The 16,590-nt window shown below is 52.7% G+C and overlaps 1 protein-coding gene across 1 annotated transcript in view; it reads right to left on the bottom strand.

Annotated features, from left to right (window-relative positions):
* Positions 1–665: 665 nt before the first annotated feature.
* Dchs1 (dachsous cadherin-related 1) overlaps positions 666–16,590 on the bottom strand; it is a 33,632-nt gene continuing 17,707 nt past the window's right edge. The window contains exons 3-21 of the mRNA XM_052762394.1: positions 13,512–13,700; positions 13,188–13,419; positions 12,817–13,053; positions 11,330–12,355; positions 10,932–11,125; positions 10,616–10,712; positions 10,355–10,512; positions 9,311–10,172; positions 8,981–9,220; positions 8,733–8,858; positions 8,011–8,220; positions 6,115–6,993; positions 5,882–5,995; positions 5,515–5,726; positions 5,272–5,426; positions 4,946–5,076; positions 4,579–4,862; positions 4,091–4,229; positions 666–3,747 (exon numbers count right to left, since the gene is read on the bottom strand). Coding sequence (XP_052618354.1) covers positions 1,136–3,747; positions 4,091–4,229; positions 4,579–4,862; positions 4,946–5,076; positions 5,272–5,426; positions 5,515–5,726; positions 5,882–5,995; positions 6,115–6,993; positions 8,011–8,220; positions 8,733–8,858; positions 8,981–9,220; positions 9,311–10,172; positions 10,355–10,512; positions 10,616–10,712; positions 10,932–11,125; positions 11,330–12,355; positions 12,817–13,053; positions 13,188–13,419; positions 13,512–13,700 — 8,097 coding nt within the window. The 3' untranslated portion in view covers positions 666–1,135. The remainder of the gene's footprint in view (positions 3,748–4,090; positions 4,230–4,578; positions 4,863–4,945; positions 5,077–5,271; positions 5,427–5,514; positions 5,727–5,881; positions 5,996–6,114; positions 6,994–8,010; positions 8,221–8,732; positions 8,859–8,980; positions 9,221–9,310; positions 10,173–10,354; positions 10,513–10,615; positions 10,713–10,931; positions 11,126–11,329; positions 12,356–12,816; positions 13,054–13,187; positions 13,420–13,511; positions 13,701–16,590) is intronic.

Here is a 16,590-nt window from a genome sequence, read left to right as displayed (position 1 = left end):
CCAAATGAGCTGTTTTGAATACAGTGGCTGCTATCAGAATACCTCCTCTATACTGTATTGAGTATCCAAGTCCAGGATCACAAAGGAGTGGGCTGTGAAGGTTCATAGGTGTGGGCTGCTCCTGGCTGTACAATATTAGAAAACTAAGCCCTCAGAGCTTAGGTTTCTTCATTTAAAATTCAGTGACTGTTACACAAAAGCAATCTACCTCGTACTTGAGAGTGAAAATGTGCACTGAGATGAAGCAAGCAAATCGTGTAGCTGAGACTGACCAGGCAAAGACTCAGCAAATGTGAGCTCTTATTAATGTAGACATTTCATGATTCCAAGGTATGCGTGCATGGGCAGGGTTGAGGATCTCTTCACTTACCTGTTCTTGTAACCACCCCCATCTTTTTCTAGACCCTCAGGCTTAGAACCCTAGGCTTCTCTCTATTCAGCTCGTCTCTCCAGGAACCACTGCACCCGAGTTCCTGCTCATGTCAGAGGGAAAAGCTTCGGAGAGACCAAGGCTAGGCTCCTGAGCTCCCAGTGCCAGCCCTACTCCAGATGTTCTGGTGTGTTCCATCTCTTTGGGCCTCCTAAGGTACTATGTATGCCAGGTATCCACAGTACTATTCCAGGTGACTTCTGGTTACCCTGACAGAACAGAGCCGGAGGCTGGATACAAACTGCAGTTTATTAAGGCTCCAGAGTGAGAATTGGCACTTGTTCTGGGCAGGGGCAGGGGTGTCAGAGGAACCCAAAGAAGCTGGGCCCTAACAGGTTGGAGGGACCTCCCCCATTCCCCTACCCCCCAATAAATAAAGTCTCAGCTCCATTGCAGGGTGCTGGTGCAGGACAGGAAGTCTTGGCTGAAAAGAACCCAAGGCTGTTGCCTCATTCTTATTTCTCCCCACACTGGATCTGGCCACAGTTCAGTAACCAACAGCCCCTCTGTGGTCCTAGTGCTGAGGAGACTGGGGTGAAATGTGGGACCTGACCCAACTATAAGAGTTTGGGGTGGAGAGCTGGGGACTGGTGGTGGCCTCCCCATGGTCAGTCATGGTCCGAGGCTGCCCAGGGCAGGCTGAGAATGGGGCCTGCTTTGGGGACACTGTACGTATCCCAGGTCGGGGCCCAGTTAGGGCCACAGCTAGATGCGCAGCTCTGTGTCATCAGGCGGCTCCAGGCCAGACTCTGTGCTGAGTGCTGAAGCTGAGGGGCCCTGGGCTACCCCGAAAGGTGAGACAACGGGGGAGCGAGCAGCCAAAGGAGACAGTGAGGGTGAGAAGCTGGGAGACATGGCAGCTGAGGACAGGGAGCCTTCATGGCTGATGGGGGAGCGGTGAGAGGCTGGTGGGAAGATGGCCCGGGCTGCAGCTGTGCTTGCAGGTTTCGGGGGAACAGACTTGGCTCCTGGGTGGGCCACAGCAGTGATGAGGGGCGGCGGGTCAATACGGGGAGCAGGAGGACATGGCCGAGCTTCATCCTTGAGCCGAGCTATCTCTGTGAAGACACTGGCCAGAGGCTGGAACTGAGGGCACCAGCTCAACAGGTAGTCCCAGTTATAGCTGCCACGGAGCTCTTCCTCACCAGCCACGATGGCTGTCAGTGCACCAGCTACACATGGCTTCCCATCTGCTGGGAAGCCATAGTCCCCAGTGGGTGCAGGGCTCAGGCCACAGCCCCCCAGGAAGGCTGTAGCAGTGGCTGGAGGCCCCTCCTCTCGGTACAGAGTGGCTCCTGCACCTGGCAGCAGCAACCCTGCCTTTCGGCCCTTATACCAGGTGTCAGGGGCAGGAGGCTCACAGGATGTGTCACTCAATCCATCTGCATCCTGCTGGATGCCTGAGTCAGGGCCTCGGGCAGCCAGGGAGGAGGCAACACTGGCCACACGGGGAAACTCATTGATCATGCGGATCTCGTCATCCTCTGCAGCCTCTGCTGAGCCTCGGCCACTTGAATGTGAAGGGTCCAGGGAGCCACCACGAGGGTAGGGCCCTCCAGCTCCTGGCCCACCATAGCTGGGGAGAGTCTGATGATACAGGTGTTCAGAGGGTGGTGGACTCGGGGGTTCCCGGCCCAGCTTTTGTAAAGAGCTACTGGCTATGGGTGCTGCTTGTGACATTGGGCCAGGGGCTGCCTCCGCCTTGCGGCTCCGTGCTCGAACAAGGCCCAGGACCAGAGCTGCCAGAGCAAGCACCACCACAACTCCCAAAGAGGCTGCCACAGCCCCTACCAATAGCAAATTGAGGTCAGGTGCCAGGCCCAGAGCAGTGTGGGTAATATCCACAGTCACAGGTACTGTGGCACTCCGGGATCCAGGCAGAGGCCCTCTTGCTACTACCTCCAGCCTTAACTCCCGAGGTGCTTCTCGTCGGGTCCGGCCACCGCCCCCAGAGGTGGTTGTTCCACTTCCTGGTGCCCGACTGTCCACTCGCAGGTACAAAGCACCTGTCGTCTGGTTGATACCAAAATAAGGGGAAGAGGTAGACAGCGAATAGAGCACCAGGCCATCGGCACCCCCATCCTCATCTGTGGCCTGCACATGACCCAGGCTGTGGCCACGCTGGGCACCTTCTGGCACTTGGAAGTGGAAAGTTGGAGCCAGGAATACAGGGTCATATTCATCTTCTCCGGTAACCAGCACTGACACAGTGACAGAGGCTGAGAGATTCCCAGCATCAGCAGCACCCACTAGCAGACGGAAGCTTCCTGTGTGCTCATAGTCAAAAGGCACCCGTGCCCGCAATTCCCCTGTTGAGCTGTTCAGTGAAAATGCTTCACGACCCTCAGGCCCTGGCACTGCCTCCAATAGGCTGTACTGAAGTCTGCCAAATGTCCCAGCATCCCCATCAATTGCATGTAGTGTGGTCACTAGAGTGCCTGGAGGCTGGTTCTCAGCAAGGCTAGTACTGAGCAGATTCAATGGGAAGGCTGGACCATGGTCATTCACATCCTGGACCTCAACTGTTACTGGTACCAAAGCAAAGTGTGTTCCAGCAGGATCAGCTGCCTGTACCACAAGCTGGTGTCGAGCCTGGGTTTCACAGTCCAGAGGACGGGCCAGTCGCAAAGCACCTGAGTTCTCATCCAGCTCAAAGAGCCCCAAAGGGTCACCTGAGCTGAGGGTGAAATGCACAAGGCCATGAGGTCCAGGGTCAGCATCAGAGGCTTCCACATGCAATAGCTCAGCTCCAACAGGCATGTCCTCAGGTACTGTCACACGGTAGGATGCTCGGGTAAAGACAGGTGGGTTGTCATTGACATCCAGTACAGTGACAGTCACTGGCACGGCTGAACTGCGGGGTGGCTGTCCCCGATCAGCTGCAGCCACAGTTAGATTGTACTGTGCCAGGCTTTCAAAGTCTAGAGGCTCAAGCAACACTAGGCAGCCCAATGCCTGGGGACCTGGCCCAACACCCTCTCCCGCCTCAGCCAGCCGGGGTTCCAGCTGGAAGACTCGGCCCCGATTGCCACTGATGATGCTGTAGTCCACAGTGGCATGAGTGCGGCTTCCATCAGCATCTGTGGCCTCCAGGGTGAGCAGGGTGGAACCAGGGGGCAAATCCTCAGACACAGCAACACGGTAGTGTGTCAGTGTGAAGCTTGGGGCATGGTCATTCTGGTCCTGCAGCTGCACATGCACGGTGGCCCGTGCCACCCGGCCTGGAGCCCCGTGGTCTCGTGCTTCCAGCACCACATCCACCACTCCTGGCCCCTCATGGCCCAAGGCCACTGCTCCTACTGTTGTGAACAGAGTTCCTGAGATGAGAAGGATGGGGAAAGAAATAATCATTCAGTGATGTCACTGTGTCAACAAGAGCAATTCTCCAGAGTCTAGGCAATGGCTTTGGGAGTCAGACTCCTAGGAACAGCCCGTGTGCTGAGACAGTATGCAGTGTCCTCAGGTATTCAAAGCTCAGGAAACAGCTTCTAGATATACAGTCAGGAGGGACTTTTATTAAAGATAGGGGGCAGTGGATGTCCTCCCTGGGTCAGAGATCCAGGAGTCGAGATATGACAAAGCAGCAAGTTTTAGGACTGAGTGCTAAATATAACCCAATAGAGTCAATGATAAAGGGATCAGATTCTGGGGAAGACATACCATTGTTGGGGTCAACATTGAAGCCCTCCGCAGGGGAAGCCAGATGGTAGGAAATGTGACCATTGGCGCCAGAGTCTCTGTCAGTGGCAGAGACGGAGAGAATGGCACTGCCTGGTGGGGTGTGCTCCAACATCATCACCTGAAGAGTAACAAAGTATTCGAGGCCAAGCTTCCCAGCTGCCCTGCTGTCCCCCTTAGTCTATGAGCTGGAGGTCGGCCCTATGAACTGTACTTGGCATCCAGCTAAGAACCATATTCCCTAGCATAGGAATAAGAACTGCCCACCTTCTCCCTTCTCATCACAGAATGCAGAACTTGGATGCAGTTCACAGGACTTGGGAAGCTGGCCTAAAATAGGACACTTCCCACCCATTCTTACATCAACCCCAACATCTAGCCCAGTCTAGCCACTTGTCTACCTCTGTTATATTGCTCCAACAGTAACGGTCCCAGGCCCGGGCATGGGGACATCCAGAAAGAGTTGGTACCTGGTAGAGGCTCTGTGAGAAGATAGGTGCATTGTCATTGACATCCTCCACGAGCACTGTGAGGTTGGCATGGCCCTCATGAGGTCCATCATGCGCCAGCAGTTGTAGATAGTAGTGGTCACATTGCTCAAAGTCTAGGGGGCCCGTGAGGGAGACACGTCCTCCATAGCGGCCAATACTGAAGGGATCCTGAGGCCCAGATGGACTCAGCACATACCACAGCACTGGTCCAGAGTCCACATCATTCCCAGTTACCTGCGCGATCTCTGAGCCCAACAGTGCATCTGCAAAACACGAGGGAAAGGTGACTACAGAGTTCTCCTCACTATGCGAGCCCTTTACACCTCTTGTTTTACTCAGCCCTCACCTTCTGACACTCGGAGCTCCCAGGGCTGGGGGATGGTGGGGCGATTGTCATTGGTATCGATGACCATCACTGTCAGGGTAGCTGAGCCCACCAGGGCTGGGCTTCCTCTGTCTGTGGCCATCAGTACCAGCCTAGATACAGAGCACAGTCAGGGAGCAGGGCCTAGAGATAGGAGTGAACCCTAGGAAGGGCTAGGAGGATTCACGACAAAGCCTAGTTTTGGAGGAATTCAAGGTGTGCCCTGGGGAGTGAGAGAAACGCAAGACAGGACTTGAATCCATACAGACTCAAGATGGGGTCTTGGACTCACAGGTGCCAGGTCTCACCGTGTTTCAGCCCAGATTTCCCGGTCCAGGATAGCTGTGGTAGTGATAGTGCCTGTAGCTGGGTCTACATGGAATAAGCCCCGTGCTGGCTGGGATGCAGCCAGACTGTAGGAGATCTGTCCTCCAGAGCCTTGATCCAGGTCATCTGCTTCCACCTAGTAAGTGTAGAAGATTGCTGACATGGGCGTGGCCACAAACAAGTCTGACCAGCCCTGCCCCTTATCTTCCCACCACACCCCACACCTGCAGCAGGGGCCCTTCCAAGGGTCTGGACTCTGGCAGGAAAGCCACATAGTGAGGCCGCAGGAAACGGGGAGCATTGTCATTGGCATCTTGGAGGGTCAGGGTCAGCACTGAGAAAGCAAAGGCTCCTCCACTCTCTGCTTGTAGCACCAGTCGTAGCCGTGGGCTTGTCTCAAAGTCAAGCCCCTCTGCTGAGCGAACTGTGATGGCTCCTACGGGAGACAGCCTGCATCAGCCACAGCTCCTTTCTTTGCTCTGGAGCCTTCTTCCCTGAGGGTAACTCCTCCTCCCACCAAGAGCCGCTCTGGCCCAGAGAACCTACTCCTCCAGGAGTCTTTCTCCTTACAAGACTGTTCCTGTTCCTTACCTGTGTTAGGCTGCATGGAGAATATCCCTTTCTCATTCCCACTGAGAATGCTATAGGTGATTGGTCCATTTGAGCCCCCTGAATGGACAGCCTTTAGGGAGATGACTGGAGTTCCTGTAGGGAAGACAAGAGAGAGATGTGTGGCATTGGCTGGACTGTGGTCACTACACTGTCAGTGACTAACTCCAGTCCTTCCAGGGGCTCAAATCTGGGACACATAACTGGGGACCCACCTGGGGGTGCATTTTCACGGAGAACAGCCTCATTACTAGCTCGGGGAAAGCGAGGCCCACGCTCAGACTCTCCCTGTATTCCAACAATGACCACACCAGTGGCAGAGCGAGCGGGTCGGCCAAGGTCAGTGGCCACAATGAAGAGGACACGATCCCGAGGTCCCAGAGCGACAGGAGAGCGAGCCACACGGATTTCACCAGTGTAAGAGTCCACAGTGGTGCCAGGTGGTGGTGTGCCTGCCAGCCGGTATAGAATGGAGGCATTGGCACCAGCATCGCGATCTTCAGCTCGAAGGGTGGCTAGAGCCAGGGTTGGTGTACCGAGGCTAGGACCTGGGCGGGGTAGGCGGAGGCGCAGAGGGCTGGTGGGGAAAGTAGGTGCGTGATCGTTGACATCACGCACTGTGACGGTGATTGGTACTGTGGTGCTCAGGGGCCCAGCAGCTGCACCATCCACGGCGCTCACAGAGAAGGCGTAGCTGGCACAGTGTTCTCTGTCCAAGGCAGTAGCTGTGCGCAGCTCTCCAGAGGTAGGCTCCAGTAGGAAGACCCCTGCTGTACCTGCACCCAGGTAGTACATCACACGACCATTGTCCCCATCATCGGGGTCATGAGCCTGTAGTTGCAGCAGTAGGGTCCCTGCAGGTGCATCCTCAGGTACCTCCACAGAATAAGCAGGCACAGGAAAGGCTGGGGCGTGGTCATTGGCATCCAGCACTGTCACTGTCACAAGCAAGGTGGCACTGAGGGCTGGCTGGCCTCCATCCCTGGCCTCTATCTGCAGCTGGAATGATGGCTCTACCTCCCGGTCTAGTGGCCTCATGGTGCCAAACTCCCCAGAAGTAATATCTAGGACAAAGGCTCCTGAAGGGTCTCCATCTGCAGAGAATATGCACACACAAACATGCACATGTTAGCCCATGAGTAGGAATAACTTGTAGGTAACAACAGGAATACAAGCCGTAGAAGAGAGCTGAGAGAAAGGCAAAGAAACACAAAGGCAAAGAGAAAAGAAAAACACCAAGGGCCAAGAGGAACACATATATAAATCACACTGAGGGTGATCTTGGGACCCCTGAGTCCCCCAAGACCCTTTCAATATATATAATCAAAGTATTTTCCTAAAACATTATATGCCTTTTCATTCTCATTATCTCACAAATGTAAAGTGGGGTTTGTGGATGTTGTATGACATTCTCATTTGGTTAACAGAACACGTATTTGTGTACTGTGTTTTCCAGAATATTCTACGTTTAAAAAAAAAGTTATTTTTTCAGAGAGTCAATTTGCCCTGGTGACCTTTAGTTACATTTAAGATCATTGCAACTTCAATACTGTTCAACAGTTTCTTTGAAATCTTAACATTTTCTTATGCCTATGGAGAAATAGCAAGCAATATCCTTAATCGTTTGTTCCTCCATGATATCTAATTTTTTGTAAGTTTTAATATGAAACACATCAAATACTGTTTTTTAACATACTACCTATGAACGCTTTGGGATTCTCAAAACTTAAAAGTATACCTGGCTTAGTGGTATAATACCAGCTACTCTGGAGCCTGAAATTGGACAATCATGAGTTCAAGACCAGCCTGGCAACATAGTTGAGACCCTATCACATAGAACAAAGTTTTAAGAGTCCCTGAGACCAAAAGTGTTTGAAAACAACTGACTCTGTGGAGAGACAAGTAAAAGGAATAGGATAAAGACAACAGACATAGAGAAGGATAAAGAACTGGAGATGCTAGAAGAGGTAACTTAAGTATACCGATTGGCTGGAAAGAAATAGATAGAAAGGGGAAAGAGACACAGAAACATTGTCATAAAATGACAAGAGCCAAGGAGCAGCAAGAACCAGGCAAGTAGGTGCTGGCCTTGTGGCCCTGACGCCTCTCACCCAGGATGCGGTATTGTAGCTTTCCATTGAGCCCCCTGTCTGGATCAGAGGCCCGTAGGGTGGTAAGGGTTTGGGGATCCTGGCCTTCAGGCACTTCCAGGGAGAGGTGGGTGTTCCCAAAGGTTGGAGTATGGTCATTCTCATCTTCCACAGTCACTCGAACTATGGCATGAGTCATCAGGGGTGGTGAGCCCCTGTCCCGGGCATATACTGTGGAGAAACAAAATCAACACGATCTACCCTATCTCATGCCATGGAGAAACCCATACACATGTTCACCAGGTACACATATAAAACAGAAAATGTCTATCTCACAGCACACCCTGGGGTACACAGATGGGCATACATAACACACATGTCAGAAAACTCTCTTTTCCTTTCTACATCCCATGCTGACTATATGCAACTAGCTTCAGTTAGTGGTAATGTGTCAGAAACAATAAATTAGGTATCAAAGCCTGAACTCAACTCTCTGCCCTGCCACTTCCAATCCCTGTTAGCTTGAGCAGGTCACTTAACCCCTCTGCTAATATCAATATGCTCCTCTGCTAAATGGCTTCAGTATAATCAAAGGAGGTGTAAAGGGTGCAGTATGCACTAGAAAATTCATGATGATAGGCTAGAAGTTAGTTCATCTTACACTCTACCTTGAAGCTCCCAAAACGTAACCGGAGCTGTGTTGTATACACTGCCTCTAGCTTTTGGCAGTTCTGTCAGTATACCTGTCAAGTTGATCTCCTCCTGCTCCTCCCGATCCAGGGCCCTCAGAGTCGTGAGAACGCCAGTGTTTGGGTCCAGAGAGAAGCTCTCGCCAGAGACACCCCCATAAGTCACTTGCCCATTGGCCCCTAAAGACAGGCAGCATGGAGGATGATCAGACAGTAAGTATATCTTTTATTCCCTTGCTCTATCCCTCTAACAATTCACTCCCTACTCCATCCCTTCCATAATTTATTCCTACAGGTCTTACCAAGGTCAGGGTCAGTTGCCTTCAGAGTGAGCAGAGATGTGCCAGGCGGACTGTTCTCACGAAGGAGGACGCTGTACTCTTGCTGAGGGAAAGCGGGTGCCTCGTCGTTGATGTCAACAACACTGACAGTCAGGAGTTGAGTGGATGAACGTGGCGGGGAGCCATGGTCCAAGGCCACCACTGTCAGTACGTGCTCAGCTCGTTGTTCTCGGTCCAGAGGCCGCACCACGGACAGCGCTCCTAGGCAGCAGTAAGGAGGTCAGTAGCCAACTTCAGCATTCCTTGCACTTGAGCACCCTCCACGCCTCCCACTCCAGGCCCAACTCTCACCAGTGGAAGCGTGTAGCCGGAAGTGGCCGTCCCCTCCAGCCGCAAGGCGATAGGACACGCGGGCAGCCTCCCCCAGGTCCGGGTCCCGAGCTACCACGTGCAGCGCCGCGGGTCCGGGCGGCTGATCCTCCGGGAGCCGCACCCGTGAAGGGGAGGCGAAGACTGGGGCGTTGTCGTTTTCATCCGTGACAAAGACGCGCGCCGAAACGCGCGCTGCCCGGCGGCGGCTGGCATTGGTTGGCCGGTCGGTGGCTTCAACCAGCAGCAGCAGCGCTGGCGTAGTCTCCCGATCCAAGCCGCGGGGAGCGCTGAGCGCCCCGGTGCGCGCGTCCAAGCGCAGGGCGGGCACCGGTGGCTCCTGCCGCAGCAGGCGGTATCGCACGTCGCTGTTGGGACCTGGGCCATCTGCGTCCGATGCACGGAAAGTGTACAGCGTGGCGCCGGGATCGGGGTTCTCGGGTAGCGCCAGTGCCAGGGGGTCGCGCGCGAAAGCGGGAGCGTGCTCGTTCTCGTCCTGCACACGCACCTGCACTCTCAACAGCCGCGCGCCTGCGCCTCCCGGCCCCTCAGCGCGCACCGTGAGCGAGCGCCAGGCCGGCCCGGCCTCGAAGTCCAAGGGACGCGCCAGGTACAGGCGACCAGACACCGAGTCCAGGGCGAAGGTACCCTCGGGGTCGGCGCCACCCACCAGAGTGTAGGTGAGTGCACCCACATTGACTGGCTCCTGCGGGGCCACCGAACCCAATAGGGATCCAGGTCGAAGTCCTTCAGCTGCTGTCACCGTCAGGACTACAGGCACTGTTGCTCCAGGGTCAGGTTCAGTGAGATCCGGTGACTCCACCGCGCGGGTGGAGGGAAGCACCTATTGTGCACCAGAGCGGGAAAACTGAATCAGGAGGATCTGTGTAAAAGAGGGTCTGTGCTGGCTTCTTGGGTAGTAGGAAAGGTTAGTCAGAGTGGACTGACAAAGAGTCCAAGGATCTCAAGAAGCTGAATCTATAGGAGGGGACCCAGACCAGGGGACTTTAGGAAAGGCAGCCATACCTGCACCAGCAGTTGCAGGCTGGCACTTCGAGGGGGGCTGCCTTGGTCGTGAGCGCTCAGAGTTAGCACATAGTGGGGCCGCTCCGCTCTAATTAGGGATGCTGCAGTGTGCAGTTCTCCTGTGTGAGGATGCAGAGAGAAGAGCTCCGAGCCAGGACCTGGGGACAAGCAGAGGAAGGATGAGGTTTTGGCAGCCAGAGCAAGGAAGGCCATGAGAGCGCTGATCACTACTCCCAGGCTCCCTCCTCCTCGCCCTCATACCAGTTAGGGTGTACAGGATGGTCCCGTTCTCCCCCTCATCTGGATCTTTGGCCTGCAGAGTGGTCACCAGTGTTCCTGGAGGCACGCGGTCTGGCACCTGTGGGAACACAACTCACCTACAGTTGTCTCCTTCCACTGCTTAAAATAGCCCAGAACTGGCTTTCATTCACCTATGTCTAGGAGGAACTGTTTTCCTTTTTGTCTTAACACCTGTTCTAGGAGGGAGTCTCTCTTACCTATATGCACAGCTCAGTCGGGAGGCCCCTCCCCATCTCTCTTACACTTCTTCGGAATGTGGTCCTGACACTTTCCTCACCTGTAGAGGGAGGCCCCCACCAGCAGCCCCTGAAGCCTGCAGGAAGGTGGGACTGTTGTCGTTGAGGTCGAGTACTGCAACATGCACAGTGCCTGTGGCACTGCGAGGTGGACTCCCCCCATCCTGCACGTGCACCAGGAGCTGGAAGCTGCTCTGCTGCTCTCGGTCCAGGGTTTGGAGTGTAGTTACCTCTCCTGGAAGTGAAGATGGAGATTGTGATGGGATGTTTACGGATTCAGAGCCTGGGAACTACAGATAAGTAGTGGCTGGGGAATGAGGGCAAGAACCAGGGCCCAACTCCAGTCTGAATCCCGCTGCTTATAGCCAAGGTCTGGGCTGGAGATCTTGTCTGGGTATTTGCCAGTCTGGAGATGAGGCTGTGAGGTCTCAGTGCTTACCAGTCTGGGGGTGGATGCGGAAGGCCTTGCTGTCTTCTGACAGCTGCTGAAGGCTGTAGGTCAGACGCCCATTAGGTCCTGAGTCTCTGTCAGTGGCAAAGACTCGGCCTACACTTGTCCCTGGGGGCTGATTCTCTGCTACAGCCAGGAAGGTGGGCTCTTCAGACAAGCGAGGACTGTGGTCATTTTGGTTGAGGATGCTGACCCTGACAGTGGCTGTGCCTGTCTGTTGCCCTAATTCAGCTTTGGAACCAGATACAGCCATCACCTTCAATGTGTATAACTCCTGGGACTCACGGTCCAGTGCTGCCCGTACCCACAGCCACCCACTCTGTGGCTCTAGGCCAAAGGGGTTACTGGCTCCATCTGCTGCAAGATGATAAGTGACAGGGCTGCCATCTGGTGCCTGGGCCTGCACTTGCAAGATCTGAGTTCCAGTGGTAGTGCCTGAGGGCAAGTCCACACGGTAGGTAGGGCTGTCAAATTGTGGAGCCAGCCCATGGATTCCCAAGTCCTGTATCACCACGCGAAGTCGAAAGTGGCTGGTGCGTGGTGGGGAGCCTCCATCCCGGGCCTCCACCTCCAGCTCATGGGCTGGTCTCCCTGGAGGCCCCAGAGGTCCCATAAGCCGGACATGGCCCGTGATAGGATCCACAGTGAACATTCCATCACCTCCAGCAAGTAGACTAAAGGTGACTCGACTATTAGCACCGGAGTCCGGGTCTAGAGCACGCAGTGTATAGATGGGAGTCCCTGGAGCGGTGCTTTGTGGTAGTAGTACGGTGTCTTCAGGTGCAGGGAAGGCAGGAGAGTTGTCATTCACATCATCCAGCAGCACACGGACCCGAGCCACAGCAAAAGCTGGGGGGATTCCACTGCCTGCTCGAACTTCTAGCTCTAAGACGGGTCCCAGAAGCTCCCGGTCCAGGGGGCGAAGTGTTTTTAATAGCCCTGAGGGTGAATCTAGGGAGAAGAGCCCTCGGGGATCCCCACCTGATAGTGTGAGGGTCACAGGCCCTAAGCGACCTAGGGAGAAAGAGAGAAACATCAGGAAAGAGGTATGGGTCACCTATTAATCCCAAAAACAGTTCCCAGATTTGTGCTTAACTCAGTATTAGGAAAGGGGCAGGCTTGATGCTGGGGGAGGGGCTTGGACCTGCCTCAACTAAATGTACCAAGCTCTGCTGACTCCCCATGGAAGGCCTTTACCTTTTTGGAAGAGGGAATAGAGGGTGGGGAGGGAAGGCTGGGGGTGGGGGGGAGGGAAGAGAGATGGATCTGTGGTTGGTATGTAAAATGAACAAAAAATTTCTTAATAAAGAAAAAATATTTTTTAAAAAGGAAAGGGGCAGGTGTTGGCAGGGAAATTGGTTGGCATTAGGGTGATGTTCGTGTGCCATACTGTTTTGTATTAGAGCTCCCAGTGGTGTGCTGCTCTGGGGTCACCCTGAGATGGTACTGGAAGATAGTACTTGGATATCTGATACCTGGTGGGTTGTGTGCTTGGACTATGCCCACACTAGTGCCTGGTGCCACATCCTCTGGCACTGAAAAAACATACTGTAGTTGTTCAAATATAGGTGGTGTGGGGGTTCCAGGCACAATGCTGATGTTGACTCGGGCAATGGGTTCTGCTTTCAGGCCACCTCCATCCTGAGCTCCAATCTCCAGCTGCACCACAGAATTAGCCCGTCTGGCCAAGGGCCAGGCTACTGTCAACAACCCTGGAGAAGGAAGAGAAGCAAAAGTAGATGAGGGAAAGAATAGGGAAAGGTCCCGGAAAGAGGAGGCAATATATCATTTAGGCGGGTGGAACGAGGGGGCTGATAGCAGGTCCTGGTGATGGGAGGATTCTCACCTGAGTGTGCATCCAATGCAAAGAGTGGGGGACTATTGCCAGCCAGGATGTGATAGGAGAGTCGCCCATGGGGTCCCTGGTCTGGGTCATGGGCATGCACTCTCAACACAGCTGTGCCTGGTGTACTCTGAGCACTCAGACTGGCAGCATACTCCCGTGGATAAAACTGAGGTGGGTTGTCATTCTCATCAGCCACAAACACCTTCACATACACTATGGACTTGAGGCCTCCCTGGTGGAACATGTAACCATCAGTCAGTAGGCCTTGTCTAGCCTTGGTGAGAACTCTACCCCAATATCCCTGGCCAAGGTCCATTTACTTACCCCATCAACAGCTGTCACTGTGAAGTCAAAGCTTGAAGGTCCCTGGTCATGGTCCAGGGTCCGAGTGGTACATACATCACCACTGTGGGCATCAATGCGGAATGGGGGAGATCCAGAAGCTCCAAGCCCAGCACCCAAGGAATAGGAGAGGAGGCCAAATGGACCACTGTCGGCATCTGTGGCTGTCACCTGGGGAGAGGCTGGGGTAAGTGATGCCCCCTCTTGCTGGTCAGAAAAGTCAGAGCTAAACTGAGAAAGCATTGCTGGTGCCCAAAGACCCTGGATGATGTGCACACACAGAGGACCAGAACACGGACCAAAACCCAACCCCAGGCCAGAACCCACCACTTAGGTTCCTGGGAGGCTCTGGTTACAATTGTTTTTTTGTTAAATGGCAAATAAGACCCTGCCAAGGCTGAACCTTGGAAACAGCCCTTTACTGTGGCTGTGGGCCCAGATATCCCAGGAGACAGACTTTCTTCTGCATGAATCCCTGTGGGCAGCAGCACAGCTGCAATCATCAATATGTAACCTTGTTTGATGTGTGCTTAAAGGCACTTTAATATATAGTGTTGATTCATTAACATTGACTTCACAGACACAATACAGTAAAGATGCAGCCATGGCATACTTAGTTACTGTAACTCCTGTCTGACCAAAGCTTATCGAATGCATGCATTTTATTCTGAAAGGCATAAAACTAGGCAGAGCTCTACCGTTCTACTTGGGGATTGTTTTACACAGCAAAATCACTAATAGAAAGCACAAAAACAACAAAATAGAGCTCAGAAAGGACACCTGGTTACAGGACAAGACCTGAGACAAGAAGAAAAATGTCACCTGTTTCAACCTCAAGCTGGGAACCTAGATATCAGGCGACTCATGGCTGCATGTGTCTAGGGTTACAAAGAAATTTTACAGAGTAACGAACCTGCATATAACAAGGACCAACTACAAAGTAGAGTACTAAGGGCAGCAAACTCTAATTCCAGAAGATCACAGGAAACTACTATCCCCATAAAGTCTCCTAGTCACCTCAAGCAGAGAATTGGTTGATGGATAGTTACTAAGATTGATATTTTAAGTCTAATCTTGTGTACAGGGAGTCTTGTTTTGTTCTGAGATGGAGATCTCACTATGCAGCTCAGGCTGGCCTTAAACTCATGATCCTCCTGCCTCACCCTCCTGAGTGCTAGGATTGCAAGTGTGCCACCAATCCCAGCTTACATGTCTAATCTTTACTGAGCGTGTTCATTACACAGTTGAGTCTGATCACTACAGGGTCTGTTCTGTGGTTTCTGAATGTGTCTCACGCACTTTAGCCTAGGACAGGGCCAGGTACACAGTACATGCTCTGTGCATATTTGTGCACTGAGTGAATAGGCATCCAATCACCCTGCTTTGTAACAAAACTTTCTTTCACGCTCAGTTTTACACATTGAGTGCACACTAGTCCCTCCATAGTGGGTTAGCTGGTGGCTGACTGCTGCAGGCTGTGACAAAGTGCTCTTTGTGGGTAGAGAGACCTCAGGGTCATGATATGCTGCAAGAGGAAGCTGCAGAGTTTCCCTTCTCGGCCAGAAAATGTGCTCAGAAAGAAAGCTGGCCAAGGATTTCTGATTGTTGTCCAGGCCCTTGACAGAAATGATCTGTGCCATTGTTTATCCTCCTGAGAGACATTAAGACCCTGCCATGGCTGAACCCTGGAAACAGTTCCTGCTCCAGCTCTTTATGGTGGCTGTGGGCCTGGATATCCCAGGAGACGGACTTCCCCCTTGCATCTATCCCCATAGGCAGCAGCATGGCTGCAGCTGCCTTCAGGAGCTGTTAAACACCTCTGCCCTCTGACTCTGTTGCAGGAAGAAAGCAATAAACAGTGGTCAGGGGAAGTTGTCAGGAAGTGACCCCCAAAAGGCGCAGGGGCCTTTGACTGGAAATGACCAAGGCAGAAGTGGATTTCCTGAGCCCCTGCTCAGAGGTTTCTCTGTAAACGCAGACTGTTTTCAGCAGCTTCTTTCTCAGCTCTGTCTCCCATGCTGCATCAGCGCTGTTAGAAGCCTCATGCCTCTCCTCTTATCTACACTTGACCCCCAGCTCTCCTCAGATGCACCATTTCAAGGACAAAAGAAAGACCCTTTTCTATGAACTCTAACGTTCCTACCAGACTCTGAACTTACGGTATCTTCCCATCCTGACATCCTTCCTCTGTACACCCCCCATTCTGATGTCTTGCTACTATCATAATCTGCTTTTCCCCCCTACCAGTTCACCCTCACCACTGGCCCTTCTCCACTTACTGTGCTCTGGCTGCTTTTATTCACCCTGTTCCCTGGGCTTTCTCCTTGGCCTTTTTTCACCCTACAAGGCCTCTTTCACTTTCCCAGCCTCAGGAACCATCTCTAGTAAGCTTTAAGCTTAGGGGACCATTCCCCTAGGCTGCAAACTGTACATCCAGATGCCTGTTCAACATCTCCACCTGGATGTCCCATGCTGATCTTAAATCTAAGCTGTCCAGTACTAAACTCATGATCCTTTCAAACTTGCTGACTCTTCCATCCACTTACTCAAGACCAAAGTTAATTCTTCCCTTTCCTTTGCCTGGTGTATCAATCAGCCAGGGATTCAGTAAGTCTTCATTATCCCCCTTATAGTGAGTGTGTCTTGCCATCTGAGCCATTCTCCCTTGGACTATTCTAATTCTTTTCTTATAGATGTCTGACCCTCCGACCCATACTCTAAATTAAGGATTCTCAACCTTGATACTTCTGACATTTTAGGCCAGATTATTTTTTTAAGTCTGGAGACTATTGTATTCTTTATATCATGGTTTACAGCATCCTGGACCTCAACCTCACTGGATACTGGGAGCATCTCATAACTTATAACAGTACAAAATGTCTAACTATTGTTAAATATCTCCACTGGAAGGTAAAACTGTCCCCAGCTGTAAACCACTAGCCTATACTGACAGCCAGCTGAGAGACAAATTTGATCATTTTACTTCTGTACTTAAAAGAAAACTTCAATATTTTACATAGGAAAAACAAATTCCTTGGCTTGGTGTGGGCTCTTCACTGGC

Source organism: Peromyscus californicus, unplaced genomic scaffold (assembly GCF_007827085.1).
Source record: "Peromyscus californicus insignis strain IS unplaced genomic scaffold, ASM782708v3 Scaffold_4__1_contigs__length_199733344, whole genome shotgun sequence".
Taxonomy (NCBI): domain Eukaryota; kingdom Metazoa; phylum Chordata; class Mammalia; order Rodentia; family Cricetidae; genus Peromyscus; species Peromyscus californicus.
Note: the sequence above shows the minus strand (reverse complement) of the source record. Positions and strands in the feature narration are given on the sequence as shown.